Genomic DNA, 17,667 nt, shown 5'->3' with positions numbered 1-17,667 from the left:
AGGACTTGATGGGTTTCCCCACAAAGATGCCCAGGTGTTGTCGGAAATATTGATCACTCATCGTGAAGGATGGGAAAATAAAGGAAAGGATGAGAGCTTTAGGGCCACGTACAGCTGAGGCTTTAGTTTCTGTGTGCCTGTGGGGTTTGAGTGAAGAAACAGAAGGCAACAGTGTAAAGCCAGATTGTTATGCAATATAAAAGGTTGAAAGTGCACACATCTAGCGTCAGTCACCGGCTATATTATCTCTTCCTCTCCACTTTCCTTCAGCCATCCTGAATGCGTCCAAGGAGGTCGTCCGGAGCAAGCGTCTCACTCAGGTCCTGGAGGTGGTGCTGGCCTTCGGAAACTTCATGAACAAAGGCCAGAGAGGCAACGCCTACGGATTCAAGGTCTCCAGCCTCAACAAGATCGCTGACACCAAGTCCAGCATAGACAGGTGGGCCAGGGGAGGAACTGTGGACATCAAACTAACCAACAGCCTTTTAGACTGATGTGTTCTTTATCGAGCATCATGCCATCTGCAGTGTCACATCTCCCTGTAATGAAACGCACAGCCGTCCAACACATACAGCAGGATGAGGGCGTCTGTTGTAGATGACCATCTTGCCTCACAAATAACTTTTTTTTTTTTTTTTTCCCCAGTATCAGAAGTAATGAAATATTCTCTCTTCAATCATGGTTACCGTGGTAACAGGAACTGCTGGCAGCTACTGTAGCATGATTTCCCGTGGCTCAAAATTTGTCAAAATATCAACAATAAAATGAGCTTACACACTTACTCCACAGCCAAGATCTGATTCCAAACTACACACTGATTCTAAGGACGTTTTGAATGTTGTGTTTTCACATTACAAAAGTGACAAAATAAAGAATATTCAAAGCACGCAGCACACAGACAAAAAAAAAAGTAGCCCTCCCACAATGCAATGCACAGAGGAAATTGAGGCTCACACAAATTTCAATAAACTATGGGTGGTGGTGAAACAACTCCAAGAACAACCTAAGTATTAAATCTGAGGAGAATTAGTTAAATTGGTCGTGGCTTTTTAAAGATTGCAGTGTGGATTGAAAACTAACAGCAAAACAAATTGTTATTACTTGTAAAATGGTACGTAAGCTATTCACAATGTTACACTTCCTGTTTATATCATCGAACGCATAACAAAAAGAGCTGTTCCAAAACTCAAGTATTCACTTCCTCAGTGGAAATAAGAAAAAACATCTTTGTGTTCTTTCTTTGTTTTACACGATAAACAACTTTTTGTTCATTATTAGTACAACTGCATGGAATATCCTATTAACATTGTTCTGATTTTCCTGGAACAATGTCATTCTGTTTCAAAAGGTTTTGCTATTTACTTATGCAGTGTCTTAAAACATTTCCTGTTTAGTATAACTCTCATGCTAGCACGAGTTCTGCATGAACTTATCCTGAAAGGGGTATGTTCTGACAATCTGCAATCTGCAATAACTCGTAAACAGAAGGTAGAACAACTGAGGGAAAATCCTCCTCATGTTTGGATTTAAGGATAAGTTCAAAGTTAACCTTATTTTGAGCACATTAGTGTGACTTTGGTTACTTTAGCTAAAGGTTGACGATTCTGTTTGTATGTCTTCTTGTGATTTGACAGGAACATCACCATGTTGCACTACTTGATTATGATTTTTGAGAAGAACTACCCGGAAACACTGCACATCCAGGAGGAGCTGAGCAGTGTACCAGAGGCTGCCAAAGTCAAGTGAGTGCACGGCATTTCACTGCAGGGACGTTCGAAGGGAAAGGACTAACAAACAAGCAGCTAACAGCAACTGTCTTTTCTCTCTCCTTAGTTTGGCAGAGTTGGAGAAAGAAGTGCACAATATCAAAAATGCACTGAAGGCCCTGGAGGCGGTGAGTTGTTGTGTGTTTGTGTCACGCTCCCTCCCGCTGGTTCTTCTCCTGTCTGTCATTATGTTTTTCGAGCAGTGCGGCGATGGACAGCAGGGTGAAGTGTTTAAATGGTGGTAATGTTCCGTGCACGAGTGACATCAACGGCAACACGTCACGTTTACGGGAAACTGAAGAGAACACAAAGAACATGAACCACGTATCGACCTCATGCACTGATCGACCTGAAGTTCGATAGTCACGCCGCTGCTCTGTCGCTCCCCCCCCTCCAGGAGCTGCACTACCAGCAGAGCAGGACGAGGGAACGCGGGGATAAGTTTGTGGCTGTGATCGGTGACTTCATCACTGTTGCTGGCTTCAGCTTCTCTGAACTGGAGGACCAGCTAAGTGAAGCCAAGGACAAGGTAACCAACTGTTTGATCATTTGTTTCTATGTTTAATAATGTGTGTGAATGTCAGACGAGGTCATTCTGGAAGTGTAAGTGTATTTTGTGGGTGGCTTTGATGCATCCTTGGCAAGTCGTCCTCACTGCTAAGCCTTCATGTCAGACGGACTGAAGAGAAGGAAGGAGTGATTTACAAAATACTGAAGGGAGAAACTGTGAAACCTCCGCGCATCCCTTTTAGTCCAGTGGGATGACATCAGCGGGGTCGGAAAACCCAGCGCTGAAAGATTAGCCGGGATTCCCCCGACGTCTCCTCTTTGTGTTGGTCTCTTGAAGTTCGGGTTTTAAATCCACACTCCTTTTTTTTTTTACAACTGGGACAAGTGGCCTTCTGAACCCTGCTGGCTCGTGTATGCATATATGGTAGGAAGCATGTAAGCTGAACATATCTGTGGGACTGGGGGAATCCCAAAGTAAGTCAATGTTGAAAAGATTTATGCAAACATGTTATTTAATTCGCAGGCCTACGGTGGTCTGCTCCATATTTAGCATCCTTATGCTGGCACATTGGAAGCTTTTGCATCTTGCAGACTCTTACATTAGCACAGATATTAGGCCAGGGACACACTTCCTCCATAGCATCCATGTTAATGGCTGAGAGCATCCACACTGCCCGCTGAGACGTGCTGTTCGAGGGTAAACAACATTTGTCGGACATCAAAAATACTATACTGGTGGCCGTTATCAAAGAGAAACTCGTTGAATCATTGGTAGGACCTGCAGCCGCCGCACCGCAGGTGACACGCAGCCAGTGTGGACACACACACGCAAGCAAGACACATCTAAGACGCAAAAACTAGGCAGGCATTGTGTTCGAGGCTTTACATTATAGCATTATAAAGATTGCATTTTTTCCAAAATACCTGTTAACCGACGCTAAAGAACCACATGGCTTCAATTCTCTCAACGATCCAAAGTTTGTAAGACAGATGGAGTGAAAGACATGAGAACGGGCCCTCGGTAGAACTTCCCCTTGCCTAATTATTCGTTCAAGGAGGAGGTCGGTAAAAAAATTGGAGGGAAAATGCACCATTTGGGATGTCATGGGAAAAGAACGGGAGGAATAGGGAACCAGTTACTGCAGTAAAACAAAAGGACCTGTGTTCACCGGTCCAGACTCAAACTCTGTGTGTGTGTGTGTGTGTGTGTGTGTGTGTGTGTGTGTGTGTGTGTGTGTGTGTGTGTGTGTGTGTGTGTGTGTGTGTGTGCGTGTGTGTGTGTGGTGTTGTTAAGTGGGGAGTCTGACACATTGACTCAGTGCTTGTCAAGGCCCTTTGACACTCCGCTAGGTTTCCAGTGGAATACAAATATGGAAGGTGTGGGTGTGTGTTTCATCCCTAAGAAGGTAGAGGTTGACTAAACTGAGCTGGCAGCTTGCTAAGGTTCATAAAGCTCCATGGCAACAAATATATGTGTGTGTGTGTGTGTGTGTGTGTGTGTGTGTGTGTGTGTGTGTGTGTGTGTGTGTGTGTGTGTGTGTGTGTGTGTGTGTGTGTGTGTGTGTGTGTGTGTGTGTGCGCAGAGATACACACATGCTCACTAGACACCACGGCAGTACAAAGGATTACAGTTGTCCAAGGTCATGTGGGTTATTGGGACGGAGGTTTCCAGGGGAGGGAAGGGATTTTTCTCTTATCCACAGAGATTGGATGGGTTTGTACTTAACAACACATCCACACATCAACATGTTCAGAGAATACAATATTCACTTTCTGTCCAAGACCAAAACAGCTCAGTTTGAAGCAGAAAAAAGCAGAGCAGGGAGTGCTGCGAGATACTCATTCGCCACATGTGCTGCTGTCTTGGAAATGTTAAGTTACAACGTATTGCACTAGTGGGAATGTGGCCTAAAAAAAACAGATTCAGGCACTAATGTGAATTTGGCTAATAAAAGACCTTCAGTAGATGACTTGGAACATTAAAAACTGCACCTATGTGTGTCATCAATCTCCCTTCATCATTCATACAACCTAACCAGCGTCTTTGCATGTTATAGCCCATTTGTTTCAAATTACTGCACATTTCTGCCAACCATTTTCCAAAGCTCGCTGTACTGTAAGTGATTTCTTGCGTTTTACGGACACACAGGCAGCCTGTACAGTCGGTTATTAGTTACTTTTACAACAGCATGAGAATCGGCCTGTAGAGACCTGAAACTTACTTGATTAAACTAATCCATCATAGCTTGTGTCGTGTCTGCTTGATATTAGTATTGTGCAAGTTATGCAAAAGTGTGGATGGATTTGCCACTCAGCAGTGATGTCATTCTGACCAAAAATAAAAGAAGGCCTCGTGATGGATGGCTTGGCTCAAACAAGCTGATCTTTAAGCATTCTCACAATGCCTGTTGTGGTTGTTGATGTGACTTGGTGACAACAATCGAATAGCCTAAAAAAGAACAACACACACACCTTTAACATTTAGTGTCCGTCTCTGTCCCATAAATATTAACAGTAAAAAATGATCAAATAAATCAGTGATGCGTGCATAAAAACACATTCTGATGAGAAAGGCTTTTTTTTTTTCCCAGTCTTGATTTTAGCCATTAGCCTTCTTAGCCAGTGGTATTATGAAAGAGCTGTTCTTACTTCAAGAGCCTTGTTCGTTGGTATATAAAGTTTAAGTATGATGTAGTAAATGTAGTTCATTTCAAGTCCAGAGCTGGGTATTGGAGTATTTGATGTCTAATCTTTATGTTGTGTGCAACTTAACCTTCAACGCTATGTAATACAGGAAAAAAATTACATTTTGACCCATTTGTAAACGAGCATCTGACCCAAAGGTCTTTTGAAACGGACCTTACTGCAGTTTCCCTGCACATACACAATCTTTTGTTCCCACTTTCATGTCTAGTTGAGCTTCACAGCTGCTAGCTGTCAATACTTTAACTATCACACCATCACTAGACTTTTTTCTTCTTGCAGTTCGTTGACGTGTGGACTGGTATTGTGTTTGTTTGTATGGGAGCATTTCAGTGTTTCCACTAACTGAGGCATGACTGTAAAATTAACTTTGCTCCTTTTCTCCGGTCTGCACTGCATGGGTGTCTGTAGAGAGCGAGGGATCAGATAAAATCAGATAAAAGTGAATTCTCTCAGGACACGTTTATGTCCCTGTATATTTTCTTTGGGTTAGATATGAAAAATGATCTTGTTTGTATTTAGATATAATTTAGTCAATTATGTTTCCTTTCAGAGAATTGGAAAAGCATTTTCTCACATACCCAGCTGTCACAATACGAGTGTTTGACAGGATTTATGCAACATCCATGACAAAAGAAATGTAATAAAATGTTAAGTCAAACAATAAGGGTACATTACAACATTAAATAATCCACCTAGATAATTAGCCTATCCTAGAGCAGGGCAGTGTGTGTGTGTGTGTGTGTGTGTGTGTGTGTGTGTGTGTGTGTGTGTGTGTGTGTGTGTGTGTGTGTGTGTGTGTGTGTGTGTGTGTGTGTGTGTGTGTGTGTGTGTGTGTGTGTGTGTGTGTGTTTGTCTGTCTGAGATGAGTTGCATCTGTGTGACTTCGCATTCTCTATTTCATTGTGTGTGTGTGTCTGTGTTTACTCATTTAGCACAGACTCGAGAGGATGAGAGGAAACAGATTTGACCAGACACATAATTACAAGGAGAGAAAAGGAAGATGGTGGGGTTGCCATGGTGACCAGGACCATAATGACGGGATGGTTTTGCGTCCTCACAAAATAGCGAGGCCCAACTCCATTTTATCACAACACGAGGACCACATACAGTATATACTAGCCTCTCTACTCCCCTTCAAGAGAGAACTCTGTTACAGTACATCAGAGGCAGCAGCTTTCTAACTGAAAGATTTAATTTGTTTAGACATTTACAATGTTTTGGTCTGCGCTCTTCAGAGTGACAAAGTAATATACCAGCACAGTGTTTTTCTCCTGAAGTTACATAACACTGATGCATTTGTAGTTAGAAATAGCTCCACCTCAACCAGATACAGTTTTTAAAGGTGTCTTGCACCTTATTGTATCAGTAATGATGATTCAAAATGCGCCTAAAAAGACCATTTTGCATAATAAATGTTCTTCCACTGCTGTTTTTAATCATGTCGAGTCTAAGGCTGTGTTTCAACTCGCGTACTTACATCAGTATACTTCCATGTAGTACACAGCCGTTTGAAAATAAGTTTCTGGACCTTTTACTACAACGCCAATGACTGTCGAGGGTGAGAAGTTTCTAGGGTTTCATGCTCAACGTTTTGACCGTTATGAGTCCACCATCCAGGATACTCATAGTGCACTGCATGTTGCCATACTTATCGGCGTGAATGCACTAATGCACTCAAAACAGCAAGTTGTAGGTTTGCAAGACGTTCAGTCAGCTGCTGTGTCATTTAACAACAGAGTGATGTTATTTCAAGTTAAAAGAGTGCATTTGATGCATTTATTTCCTAAAACCATATAATCAGGATTAATAATCAATCAGAGGAACTTATATAAACTGAAATTTTGCCAAAATTGTACTGCAACACATTTATTAAAGTTCAAAGCTGTCAGATAACGTGCTGACGTCTAACTCTCTGACCTGTAAGTGGCATATATTGTGTCACGTTCGGTTTCTGCTGCACACTGCCGTACAAAGCTGAGTGTGTGGGAATGTGGAGTAGGTCTGGCTGCAGGCGTTGTCCTGGCGCAGAGCACTGAGCAGATGGAACAGAGCAGGGTGGACATACGGTGGTCAAATCATGCAGTCATTCTCATTGGTTGTGTGTGTGCGTGTGCGTGTGCGTGTGTGTGTGCGTGTGCGTGTGTGTGTGTGTGTGTGTGTGTGTGTGTGTGTGTGTTCCTGCAGTTCTTGAGAACATCAAGCATGCACACCAGTAGATGAATGTGACAGGCATGCATATGCAGGCTCACGTGTTCCTTTTACTGCATAAACTATAAGAAGTCAGGGCCAACGCAGAGAATTCAGTCAAGGCAATAAGGTTTTATGTCAGCTACCGTTCCCATATTTATTCAGTATTACTGTGTACGGAGCGGCTTCTTCGTCACTACATGTCAGAATGTAAAAAAATGATGTGTCTTCTTTGCAGTTTGCCAAATCTCTGAAGCACTTTGGGGAGGAAGAACGGAGGATGCAGCCTGACGAGTTCTTCGGGATCTTCGACACATTCTTACAGTCGTTCAGTGAAGCACGGCAAGACCTGGAGAACATGCAGCGACGCAAGGATGAGGAGGAGAGGAGGGCACGGATGGAGGCCATGGTGAGACAATTATAGAATAAACCTGTGAAAGCCATGACAGTTTATTCTAAATTTAAATTCACCCCCCCCCCCCTCCCCATCTTCTCTCCCTCTCTAGCTCAAGGAGCAGAGGGAGCGGGAACGGCGGGCCAAGAAGAGCGGAGCCTCAGATGAGGTCGGCGGGGAGTTCGATGACCTGGTGTCGGCATTGCGGTCCGGTGAGGTCTTCGATAAGGACCTAAACAAGTTCAAGCGTAACAGGAAGCGCTCGGTCAACCAGCTGGTGGAGGGTGGTGGCCGCGAACGAGCTGTAACCAAGGTCAACTACTAGGTCGCGTAAAGGAAGGAAAAAAACAAAACAAAAAAAACTCTAGACACCTAAATTCTGCCATGGCGTAGATCTCTTAACACCTTTAGTCCAGGTCCTGGAGCAGTGACCGCTGACTTTGGAGAGGATGTAACTGGACATGTAGCAACATGTATGGACAGCTATGAAGGATGCAACGCTCTCCTCTGATTGGTCTTGTAAAGCTATTTCCAACCCGTTTGTCCTGGACTTTGTTTGATCTCCTGAGCTGGATGAAGACAGTCGGGATGGATGGACGGACAGACCACTGTGACACATTATCCCATGTCATTTGACCATATCCTTTTAACACTGTGCTCAAGGTTCTCGCTATCACCCTACTGTTTTTCACTGTCACTCTTTTTTTTTTCTCCACTCACAAACCCTTCGCTGCTTCTCTACGAGCCCGTTGGTTCTGGAGAAGCGCGATCATTTAGCTATCTGACTTAACAACACATAAGACGTTGGGATTAGCCAGTCACACTGTACATAGACTCGAGGCCAAGCAAACGGATTTGGAAAAAGGACTATGAAGCCTCTCTCGGCAGATGTAAAAAACACAGAGGAAGAAGTTACAGGGAACTAAGCCATAACCTCCACGGTCGTGGTTGTGTCAGGTGTTCCCACGAAAAGAGAGATTCTCAGCCACAGAATGGATAGATGTTCATGAACTTCCTTTATTGCAAGGAAGGGCATGGAGACAGCGAATCCCAGAATGCTTTGTAGGCTTCTGAAAGAGTGAGGAAGGATACGCGACGGGAGGTAACGCTTCAAAACAGAAGATTCATCCCAGTGGTCTCCTATGGCGTACTGCATTCCCAGGGAAGACGTACGTACATCCCAACCTGCAGTTTCCCTGGAAACAAAGCGCTCCTCTCAAGGGAAGAACAACTTCTTGCCTTGATGCACAAAACGATGACTGTGCCACGTGGGTCAAGCCTCACCTACACTCTGAAATGGTTTTAACGTTGTTCTGGCATTAACCAGTGCCAAATCGAAGAGAAAACAAATGTAAATGTATTAATACAAAACATACTGCAATTAGGCGTTGATATATATTTATATTTAGATGCAGACAAGCTAATTGCAAAGATGTAGAGGTTGGTTTTTTTTTTATGTTTTGGCATTTTGGGATTTTGTACACGCAATGCATTATTTGTTGGTGTTTCAAGTTCACATTGCTGTTGAAGTGAATTTCTATACATTTTGCGCTTTATGTAAAAGAGATAATTGCTCATCCTTTTCATACCTGTATGTCTTGTTTGCACTGTAGCTTTCCTGACAAACTTTACACTCAAAAGTCCACAAGCCAACTACAGCGTCCTCTCTGTTCTCAGATTACCTTTGTCTCTAACAAAGATAATGAAGGAATGCCATAAATGAATTTGCTCTGCTGTCAGTCTGTATGCTCCAGCAGCTGCAACTAGTGAGTATCAACCGTACTATCTGTAGGATCTGTTCCGCTAATACTAAAACATTTGGTGTCACTGCAGAGCCATCTGCCCAGTTGAGGAGGTTTCACTCTCACTACAAGTTAAACTCGTGCCTGATTACGCTGTTAACCAGGATTCAGGCTCATCATACTGCATCTGTGTTTTTATTTCAGTTGGCAGTCTAATGTCAGACCACGTCGTATGATGGGTCTCTTATTGTAATGTCAGGGCACAACAAAGCACTTACAGGGTGTGGAAAGGTCATTTAATTGAACTGTTAGGTTCTTTAAAAGTGTACAATGACAGGACACTAACAGAAGGACAACCACCTCAGAGGGCGTCACGGAAAAGAATCCCTACTCTCACCTGGCCTTGTACCTTCTCTTAAATGTTTACGTCACTATAGGCAACCTGCTGCCAAACAACAGTCTGACCCACATTTTGAAGCCAACCAAATATTTCCTCAAAGGTTTTGAAAATATTAAATGTATTTGCTTTTAAATTGATGTATGCTTTTTCAGAAACCTAAGCAGTAGGTCTGACAGCCTGGGATGTAATGTGTGGGGTGAGATCTCAATGAGATCAAATTTTTAAAGGGGGTCATTACAGCTCACTAAAGGAAGAGTTCTCAAAGAAAGGAAACTCTGTAATGAAGGCTCAGCTGTGACTCCCAGTCAGTTCTCCAGGAGATGAGAAAGCTGATTGGTTCAAATTCAATTATGAGTCATTAAATGAAATTGAGGATCAAGCAGAATTTTTTTTTTTTTTTAAATACATTTTCCACATATGAGCATACATCCTAATGTAAACAGGTAGAGATCCACACATACATGAATTATTAGAGCCTCAACCAGTTACTTCTTACATAGCCCCCTTTTAGTCTTTCCATCCACATATGTGGTCAGAATAGTGCAGTAAATGGCTGTATGTGAAGTGTCCAGGATTGCAGTAGAAGGATTGGACTCCCATAGCAAGCTGAAAAATGGACACATCCTGTGTGTAAGCACCTATGTTGGCCCATTCATCTTGAATCGGATGGCTTTAATTTGACAGCTTCAGGGTTTGGCACACAGTTTAAGATTATTAAATCCAGTCTCGTTGAATTTGGCAAAACAGGTCCAAAGACTTTGAGAAGCAGGCCCTGGTTCAGGAGTAAAGTTTGTTCTCATAGTGACAGTAAACACAGATCTCATGTTGCAGTTCTTTCCCCCCATTCCTCACATTGAATGAGAAATATTCCCACTGCACTTCACTCAATGAGCACTTGTATATACAGCAATGTTATAAAACGAGAAGAAGACTTCATTAACAGTGTTCCTGAACAAACAGATAGACCTAACCCCCACTATTGGATGTATTATTAGGAAAGACCTTCCCGGTTTGTCGGTATTCCTTCATCCTGCCAGCTTTTCTTTTCTTAAACTTTTGTTAATGTTCACCTTTAAGTGCCTCTGATCCCGTTCTCACAGGTACCATTCCTATTGCTGTGTTTTTGTGGTTGTGGCTTTCCAAAAGCATGTACAGTGTTCGCTCGTGAAATGACAGTTGGGATTAGACTAAATGGCGCCATCTTGTGGCTCCAGGTGGTGCACTTCACTCAAACCTCACAACCAGTTAACATGATTTTGGCACTTGTACCTTCTAAATAACTCAAGCAGGTGTACTTTAGTGTCTCAGGTATATCATCAGAGAGGTTTGTTCTGTTTCTCGTGCACAGATGAATCCACTCTTTTTCCATAGCTTTGATTTATCCATCGTGAGTTCTATCACAATGACACCTCGTCCTATCAGGTTTTATTCCTTCAACCTTTCCTCAAACTGAAGCAGAGAGAAGCTGATGTGAGGTCAAAGAGATGATGTGAGACAGTGCAGAGATGATCTTTGACTTCCTGTGTCCCACACTTTAGAGATTAACCAGTAAACCAAAATCAATTCAAACTTTCAGACACTTTTTAAAATCACAAAGGAGAAAATGACAGATGATTGCTTAATTTTAAACCATTACAATACATGTATATTTGAGCTGTTCTACTTTCTAACTTCTGCTCCTTTGTCCTTCGAGTTAATCACAGTTAGTATATCAGACTTCAGCAGACCCTTTAAACTCTTAATTCAGAGCTTTAACCCATATTCTAGTGCAGACTATTTACTGAGGGGTATTGCAACATTGTCAGTATTAATACATGTTTGTGTTGTTACATGTTTGGATGTTTATTTGGCCATTGACTGGCTGATTTTGGAGTGTAAAGATGGAAATCAGAGGAAAGAAATTAGTAGCTTGTTCAATGCACTTTTTTATCATGGGACATTTCCATTTGCAGCGCCATTTTGAGGGCTTTACGTCCCTCTAGAAAGGAGAAGGGTGCAACAAAAGTGTGGTGCAAATAAAACATGGTGTGGAGAGGAATAAAAGAGAAAAAGGGCAAGTGAGGTCGGGGACTCCGGCTGGGCCGCTGGAAACACGTTAGAGATGATAAGAGATGGTATTCGTGGTAAAATGGAAACTATTGGGGTGTATGTAGGGGGGGACTCTGTCACCACCACATTTCTGTCATTACATGCACATGGCGTTAACCTGCATGCCTAAAGAAAGGTGCACAAAGTGTGATGTGTTGACTTTATACTTTAATAGAGAATTGATTGCTATTGGAACGCACCTGTTACACCACAGTTTGTACTGCTTTTCAGAAAAGTTGCACCCGTTCTTTAAGGTTGTGTAATTGTGAGAAGACAGTATTTTTATGGTTGGAATAAAAAAGTTTTTAAAAAAAAAAGTATCCTCCACCGAAAGATGTACAGTCGGACAAAAAAAAAAAAAATCATTTTGTACACCATTTTTGATGTTTCAGATGAGATAAAAAAAAAAAAAAAAAGAAAAAAAAAGATTCAAACATTGAGGAATGTTCCATTTTCCTGTAAATTGTACCTCTATTTATTTGCCTTATTTAGTTTGCTATATTTTGTATGTACACAGCATTACAAAAAAATGTTATATTAAAAATATGAATAATTAAACTGTGGTCCGTGTATGATGGATAGTTCTGAGACTTGTATAAGAATGAGAATCTTTTTTTTTTTTCCATTTCTATAATTTTATGTTTTGTTTTGTATTTTTTTCTCACCCTGTGTCTTTTGTAGGGTTACAATAAACTTTTGTCCCTTGCAACTGACTGTTTATTGTTTTCATCACTATCATTTGTTGAGACGAGTGTTTGGGTCCTGCAGCAGTGTGAATACTTCTCCACAAATACAACCCAGAGAGGAGAGCATGTCTCTGAAGGATGGACTTCCTAATTGTTCAGGGTGGAGTCGACTCAGTGCAGGTGTCCAACTCCAGAGGTGCATTATCAGCAGCAAGAGCCCACACAGCAGTTCTATTGGGTCAGACAAATGATAAATGATCAAACAACCAATGAAAAGTGTTGACTTGTTTCTAATATTCTGTCAACCCTTGCACATAAAATACAGGTAATAAGATGTTGAAGTTGTTTCCAATGAAGACTGTAGAGATGTTAAAACTCACCTTGTATTGCAATGTATTATATAATGCATTAACATGCATTGTTTAGTTAAAAAGAATAATAAATAATCACATTAATGCTAATATGTTTATGAATAACGTTTTATTGATAAAGGATAAGAATGAAGATGCTAATATCTGCATTATTTCTGTTGTTGTTCCTCACTGTGACCACTGGAGGGCAGTGAAGACTCATCACAAATGTCTACAGGTGTCAAAAATAACAAAACCGTCTGCTATGAATTATTGAAATAAATCTACAAAGAATTATAAAGTTTTTAATATAATTTATGCCTCTATTTATGACAGCACATAACGTTTTAAGAAATAACGATATATTAAATGATTTACACTTTCATGATTATAAATTTCAAATTATAATGTTTACATGTGTTTATTTGGAGGTCCACAAAAACATATGAAATGAAAACTGTGATTGTTTTTAAATGACAGAACAGCCTGTTTCAACAGGATTAATTAAATCTCTCAAAAGACACAATAACCAGATAAAAATGTACAAATTAGAGAATCACCTGATTTCCACAAAGTGCTAATGTTCAAAATGAAGCAAACAACTTGAATAGGGAAAACAACAATTATTCAATAGTTCTTCTACAACATACACAGTTTAAATTTGAAGGATGAAAATATGTCCTGTTGAAAAAATTTTGTTTCGTGATGTTTCAAGGTTTTAAACTGTAAGAAGTCTCTATATTTTCTGCACTGACAGAGTGAATAAGAGCTGCTGTGAGGACAGACTGATCACCTGTAAAATCAAAAGGATTTAAATATACAGCTAGATTATGATGCCATATTCATTTTGAAAGAACCTCTACTCAGAAAAGTAATTGAAAAGCTCTTTTGACCGCTGCAGCTTTCATGTTCCAGTAAAGGTGTTGTCATTTACTTTACAATATCACACTGAGGTGTCCAAACCCAGAGCCTTTTTAAACACCCTCTGTGCATCGTCAGCGAACGTATTGAGGAACATACTCAGACATTTGTAGGTTGTGGTAAAAGAGATGGTGGCTGCTACTGGGATTCCAAGTAATGGCATGAATTTCAACCCTTCTTCTGCTAGCATTGATAAAGATATGATTGTACATGTGCTCAGCACCTTCACAACAAGACCTTTGGTTATTTTTACTGCAGCCAGTGGTGAATTGATGACAGCCATCAGATCACTCAGTGGTACATCAGAGGTGGCAGCAAGTTTCTCCAGAGACGGCTTATCAAGCCTAAACCCAATCGCATATTTTATAGCAACATTAACCAGCAAGCCCAGATCAACTGCAATAGAAAGCCCAGGAATTGGCACAGCTGCTCCAGCAGCAGACAGACATGCATAGTATTTTATTTTGGCCTGAAAAGCCTTTTTCTTCCTGTTGATGATCTCCAGGTTGATGTTGGGTGTGGCAAGCAACAGCATATCCCTCTTGTGTGCAGGAAGTTCTCTCTCTAATGTCTGCTGTAGGAGAGGGAAGTCATGCAGGTGGAGGTCAAAGCTGGACACCAGGAAGACAGTAGCAGGAACACCTTGTTTTTGTAGACCTGTGTCAGGAAAGGCATAAAATATGATTCAGGTTTAACTTGATTATTATGATCAATAAAAACACTAGTTTCCAATGAAAAGTGAAGCAGCAAGATGAGTACAAATATGTGATGATTTAAACAGATTTAAGCTTAAACCAGAGTATTATGTATGGTAAGGACACTTTAAATATACAAGTTGTAAAATGTTGCAATGTTACAATCTTCATTTGTTCTATTTTCTTCACTCTGACTCAATAAAAACTCAACTCATTATCAAAGTTGAGATATTAAAAAAGACATCAGGGTCTGTAGTTTTATACCACGATGAATTCATCAGGTCCCTCTGACCCATATTGTAATGTTGTAATTTGGTCATCTGTAGGGTGATATTCAATGTGAATACAGAAAACATATTTTCAGGGAGAAATTTTGATTGTTTGCCAGAGGAGAAAATAAATATTGTCACGACACTCTTCAAACTATAATAGTAATCTAAATTAAAATTACCTTGAACGCAGTTTTCCCTCATGGCTGAAAGGGTCTTCTCTACACTGAAGTCTCTCTGACTTCTTTCTGCAGCGTTTAAATCGTTGTCAATCTTTGAGCGGACAAAGTAGAACTTTTTCTTCATCTTCTGAATCTCTTTAGCGAGCTTCACATCATTTTCTGTGAAGCGAGTCTCTGAGATGATGATGAAGAAGTCAAACTTCTCAAATTCAACATGCTTCAGGTACTTGTCAGCTGGAAACTTGGTGGTTCCAATTCCAGGAAGGTCCCATAGTGTAACGTTGGGATAGTTTGGATGGGCGTATGGTGTAACTACCGTGGTGGTTTCTACACAACCAGTAGGGGCGGCTCCCTCATCTCTGTTGTCTACGCCTCTAAAGGCATTAACAAAGGTGGATTTACCCGCACCAGCTTCACCTGTGATTCCAATATAAAGTTGAATATTATCCTGCTGATCCAAATACTCCTGGATCTTTTCAGCTCCTTCAGCATAACCTTTTTCCATTGCTTTTTTAATTTCTTTTTCAAATTCCTTTTTTGGGGGACGTCAGGTTGATCAGCCATGGCAATGCTAGAGCTGTGAAAGATAAATGTGAAAAAAATAAAAACATTATTGTAAGATACAACAGTTTTGACAGTGTAAGATTACTGGATTTGATTTTATGATCATACCAGATAGGTTAGCTAAGAAATTAAATAATATGAAGATACAAAGTTGGATTGTGTTAGACTTTGATCTTTATCACAATTTCCAATTATTATTTAATTTTAAGATCTTATCAAAATGGGCTTAAAGTAAATACCAGTCGTCAACATAATGTGTGATAATGGAGCAACGCCTCTAATAAACAAAACACTGGAATACGAATTCTAATCTCAACACAGATCACCAGATTAACTAAAAATGCAAAGGCTAAAATTAAAAAGAAGAAAACTTCTGTTTGATTTTTGCCATCCAAGGTTACAGAAGAAGAAAGGGCAGGGGGGCATCAGCTGCTTCACCATTGTGTATGTATGCTCATACCAAAATCAGAAATACAGTCAAAACTATAACCTGTACATCTACCAAACACATTCAAATGTTGTTTCTTTCCATTTCAAATATTCTGTCCATTTGGAGGTAAGGAGACTAAAACTTTACTTTAACGGATTTGACAGAAAACCTAGAGATTTAAATTCCTTCCATGATACAGATGATGTTGTTCATCCCGCTGTGATATTGTTTCTGAGGTAGTTTCAAGTTTCACGATAGAGAATGTACCACACCTTTCAGTTCGAAACATTGATAATCCCGGAAAGCCCTTCCAGGTAATTTAACATATATTTTGCTAAAAGTATTATTAATAAGCCGAGGACAGAAAATATCCACAGCTTTATGCCTGATGTTTAAGAGAGGACCGTCAAAGAAATAAGTTCAAATATGAATAACTACTTACAGTGGATTCCTCCTGATGTTAAAAAGAGAGAGTGGAGAAGAGACAACAAGTCTGTTTCCAAAATGACTTCAACAATGCAGTACAGCACATCTATCAGACCAGACTTCTGCACTCATTATAAGGAGCAGAGGTGTTTACTGGAGTGAAGCCCTCTAGACAGCAACCAATGAAAACACTTTCAGTAACAGACAGTCCTAAACCAGAGGAGAGCCCAGGCAGATAAACAGTGGGCTGATGTCTGAGTTTTTGCTCTTTATGTTTCTAGCTTATTGTAGAAAGACCTTAAAATAGATTTTATCATCCAAAAACCTTCACCAATGACTTAAACATAGAGAAATATTGTCGTTATGTATGCGTTATTATGCTATGAATTTACTGGTCTGGCCCACTTGAGATCAAAGCAGGCAGTATGTGGCCCCTTAACTAAAATGAGTTTGACACTCCTGATTTAGACTGTCTGTCAATCAGCTTTTACCAGGTAGAGGTGATGTAAGATGTAGCCTCGAGCAACATTTGTGAACTTTAACACATCTGTTTTAAATCATTATGTTTCAAAATATCACATTGTAATCTGATTTTTTTTTTTTTTTGTATCTAAATCTAAAATTAAATATTGTTATATACACTGTTCAAAAAAATAAAGGGAACACTTAAACAACACAATGTAACTCCAAGTCAATCACACTTCTAGGAAATCAACCTGTCCAGTTAGGAAGCAACACTGATTATGAATCAATTTCACCTGCTGTTGTACAAATGGAACAGACAACAGGTGGAAATGAGGCAAGACAACCCTATAAAGGAACGGTTCTGCAGGTGGTGGCCACAGACCGTTTCTCTGTCCTCGTCCTTTCTGGCTGATGTTTGGTCACTTTTGCATTTTGCCAGCGCCCTCGCCACCAGAGATAGCATGAGGCGGTGTCTACAACCCACAGAAGTTGCTCAGGTAGTGCAGCTCATCCAGGATGGCACATCAATGCACGCTGTGGCAAGAAGGTTTGCTGTGTCTGTCAGCACAGTGTCAAGAGCACGGAGGACATACCAGGAGACAGGCCGGTCCACCAGGAGACGTGGAGGGGGACGTAGGAGGACAACAACCCAGCAGCAGGACCGCTATCTGCTCCTTTGTGCAAGGAGGAACAGGAGGAGCGCTGCCAGAGCCCTACAAAATGACCTCCAGCAGGCCACTAATGTGCATGTTTCTGCTCAAACTGTCAGAAACCGACTCCGTGAGGGCGGTACGAGGACCTGACATTCACAAGTGGGACCTGTGCTTACAGCCCAACACCGTGCGGGGCGATCGGCATTTAACAGAAAACACCAAGATTGGCAGCT

At 40.9% G+C, this 17,667-nt stretch overlaps 2 protein-coding genes across 4 annotated transcripts in view; one reads left to right on the top strand and one right to left on the bottom strand.

Moving 5' to 3' along the window:
- The window catches only part of daam2 (dishevelled associated activator of morphogenesis 2), a 97,675-nt gene extending 85,177 nt beyond the window's left edge, over positions 1–12,498 (top strand). For all 3 annotated transcript variants that reach the window (XM_069722309.1, XM_069722307.1, XM_069722308.1), the window contains 6 exons: positions 271–439; positions 1,635–1,742; positions 1,834–1,894; positions 2,164–2,295; positions 7,408–7,578; positions 7,676–12,498. In XM_069722309.1, coding sequence (XP_069578410.1) covers positions 271–439; positions 1,635–1,742; positions 1,834–1,894; positions 2,164–2,295; positions 7,408–7,578; positions 7,676–7,888 — 854 coding nt within the window. In that variant the 3' untranslated portion in view covers positions 7,889–12,498. The remainder of the gene's footprint in view (positions 1–270; positions 440–1,634; positions 1,743–1,833; positions 1,895–2,163; positions 2,296–7,407; positions 7,579–7,675) is intronic.
- A 429-nt stretch (positions 12,499–12,927) lies between these two features.
- On the bottom strand, positions 12,928–16,405 carry LOC138635014 (interferon-inducible GTPase 5-like). The gene is made up of 3 exons (XM_069722312.1): positions 16,333–16,405; positions 14,897–15,473; positions 12,928–14,407 (listed from the first exon to the last, which is right to left on the bottom strand). The coding sequence occupies exons 2-3, from the start codon at positions 15,399–15,401 to the stop codon at positions 13,773–13,775; spliced, it is 1,140 nt and encodes a 379-aa protein (XP_069578413.1). The 5' UTR covers positions 15,402–15,473; positions 16,333–16,405; the 3' UTR covers positions 12,928–13,772.
- Positions 16,406–17,667: the final 1,262 nt, after the last annotated feature.

The sequence above is a fragment of the Brachyistius frenatus genome, unplaced genomic scaffold (genome assembly GCF_029030835.1).
Source record: "Brachyistius frenatus isolate BFR_SWC_R1_liver_20210118 unplaced genomic scaffold, ASM2903083v1 Contig_285, whole genome shotgun sequence".
Taxonomy (NCBI): Eukaryota; Metazoa; Chordata; class Actinopteri; family Embiotocidae; genus Brachyistius; species Brachyistius frenatus.
The sequence above is the reverse complement of the archived record's forward strand: the minus strand, read 5'-3'. Positions and strand labels throughout refer to the sequence as shown.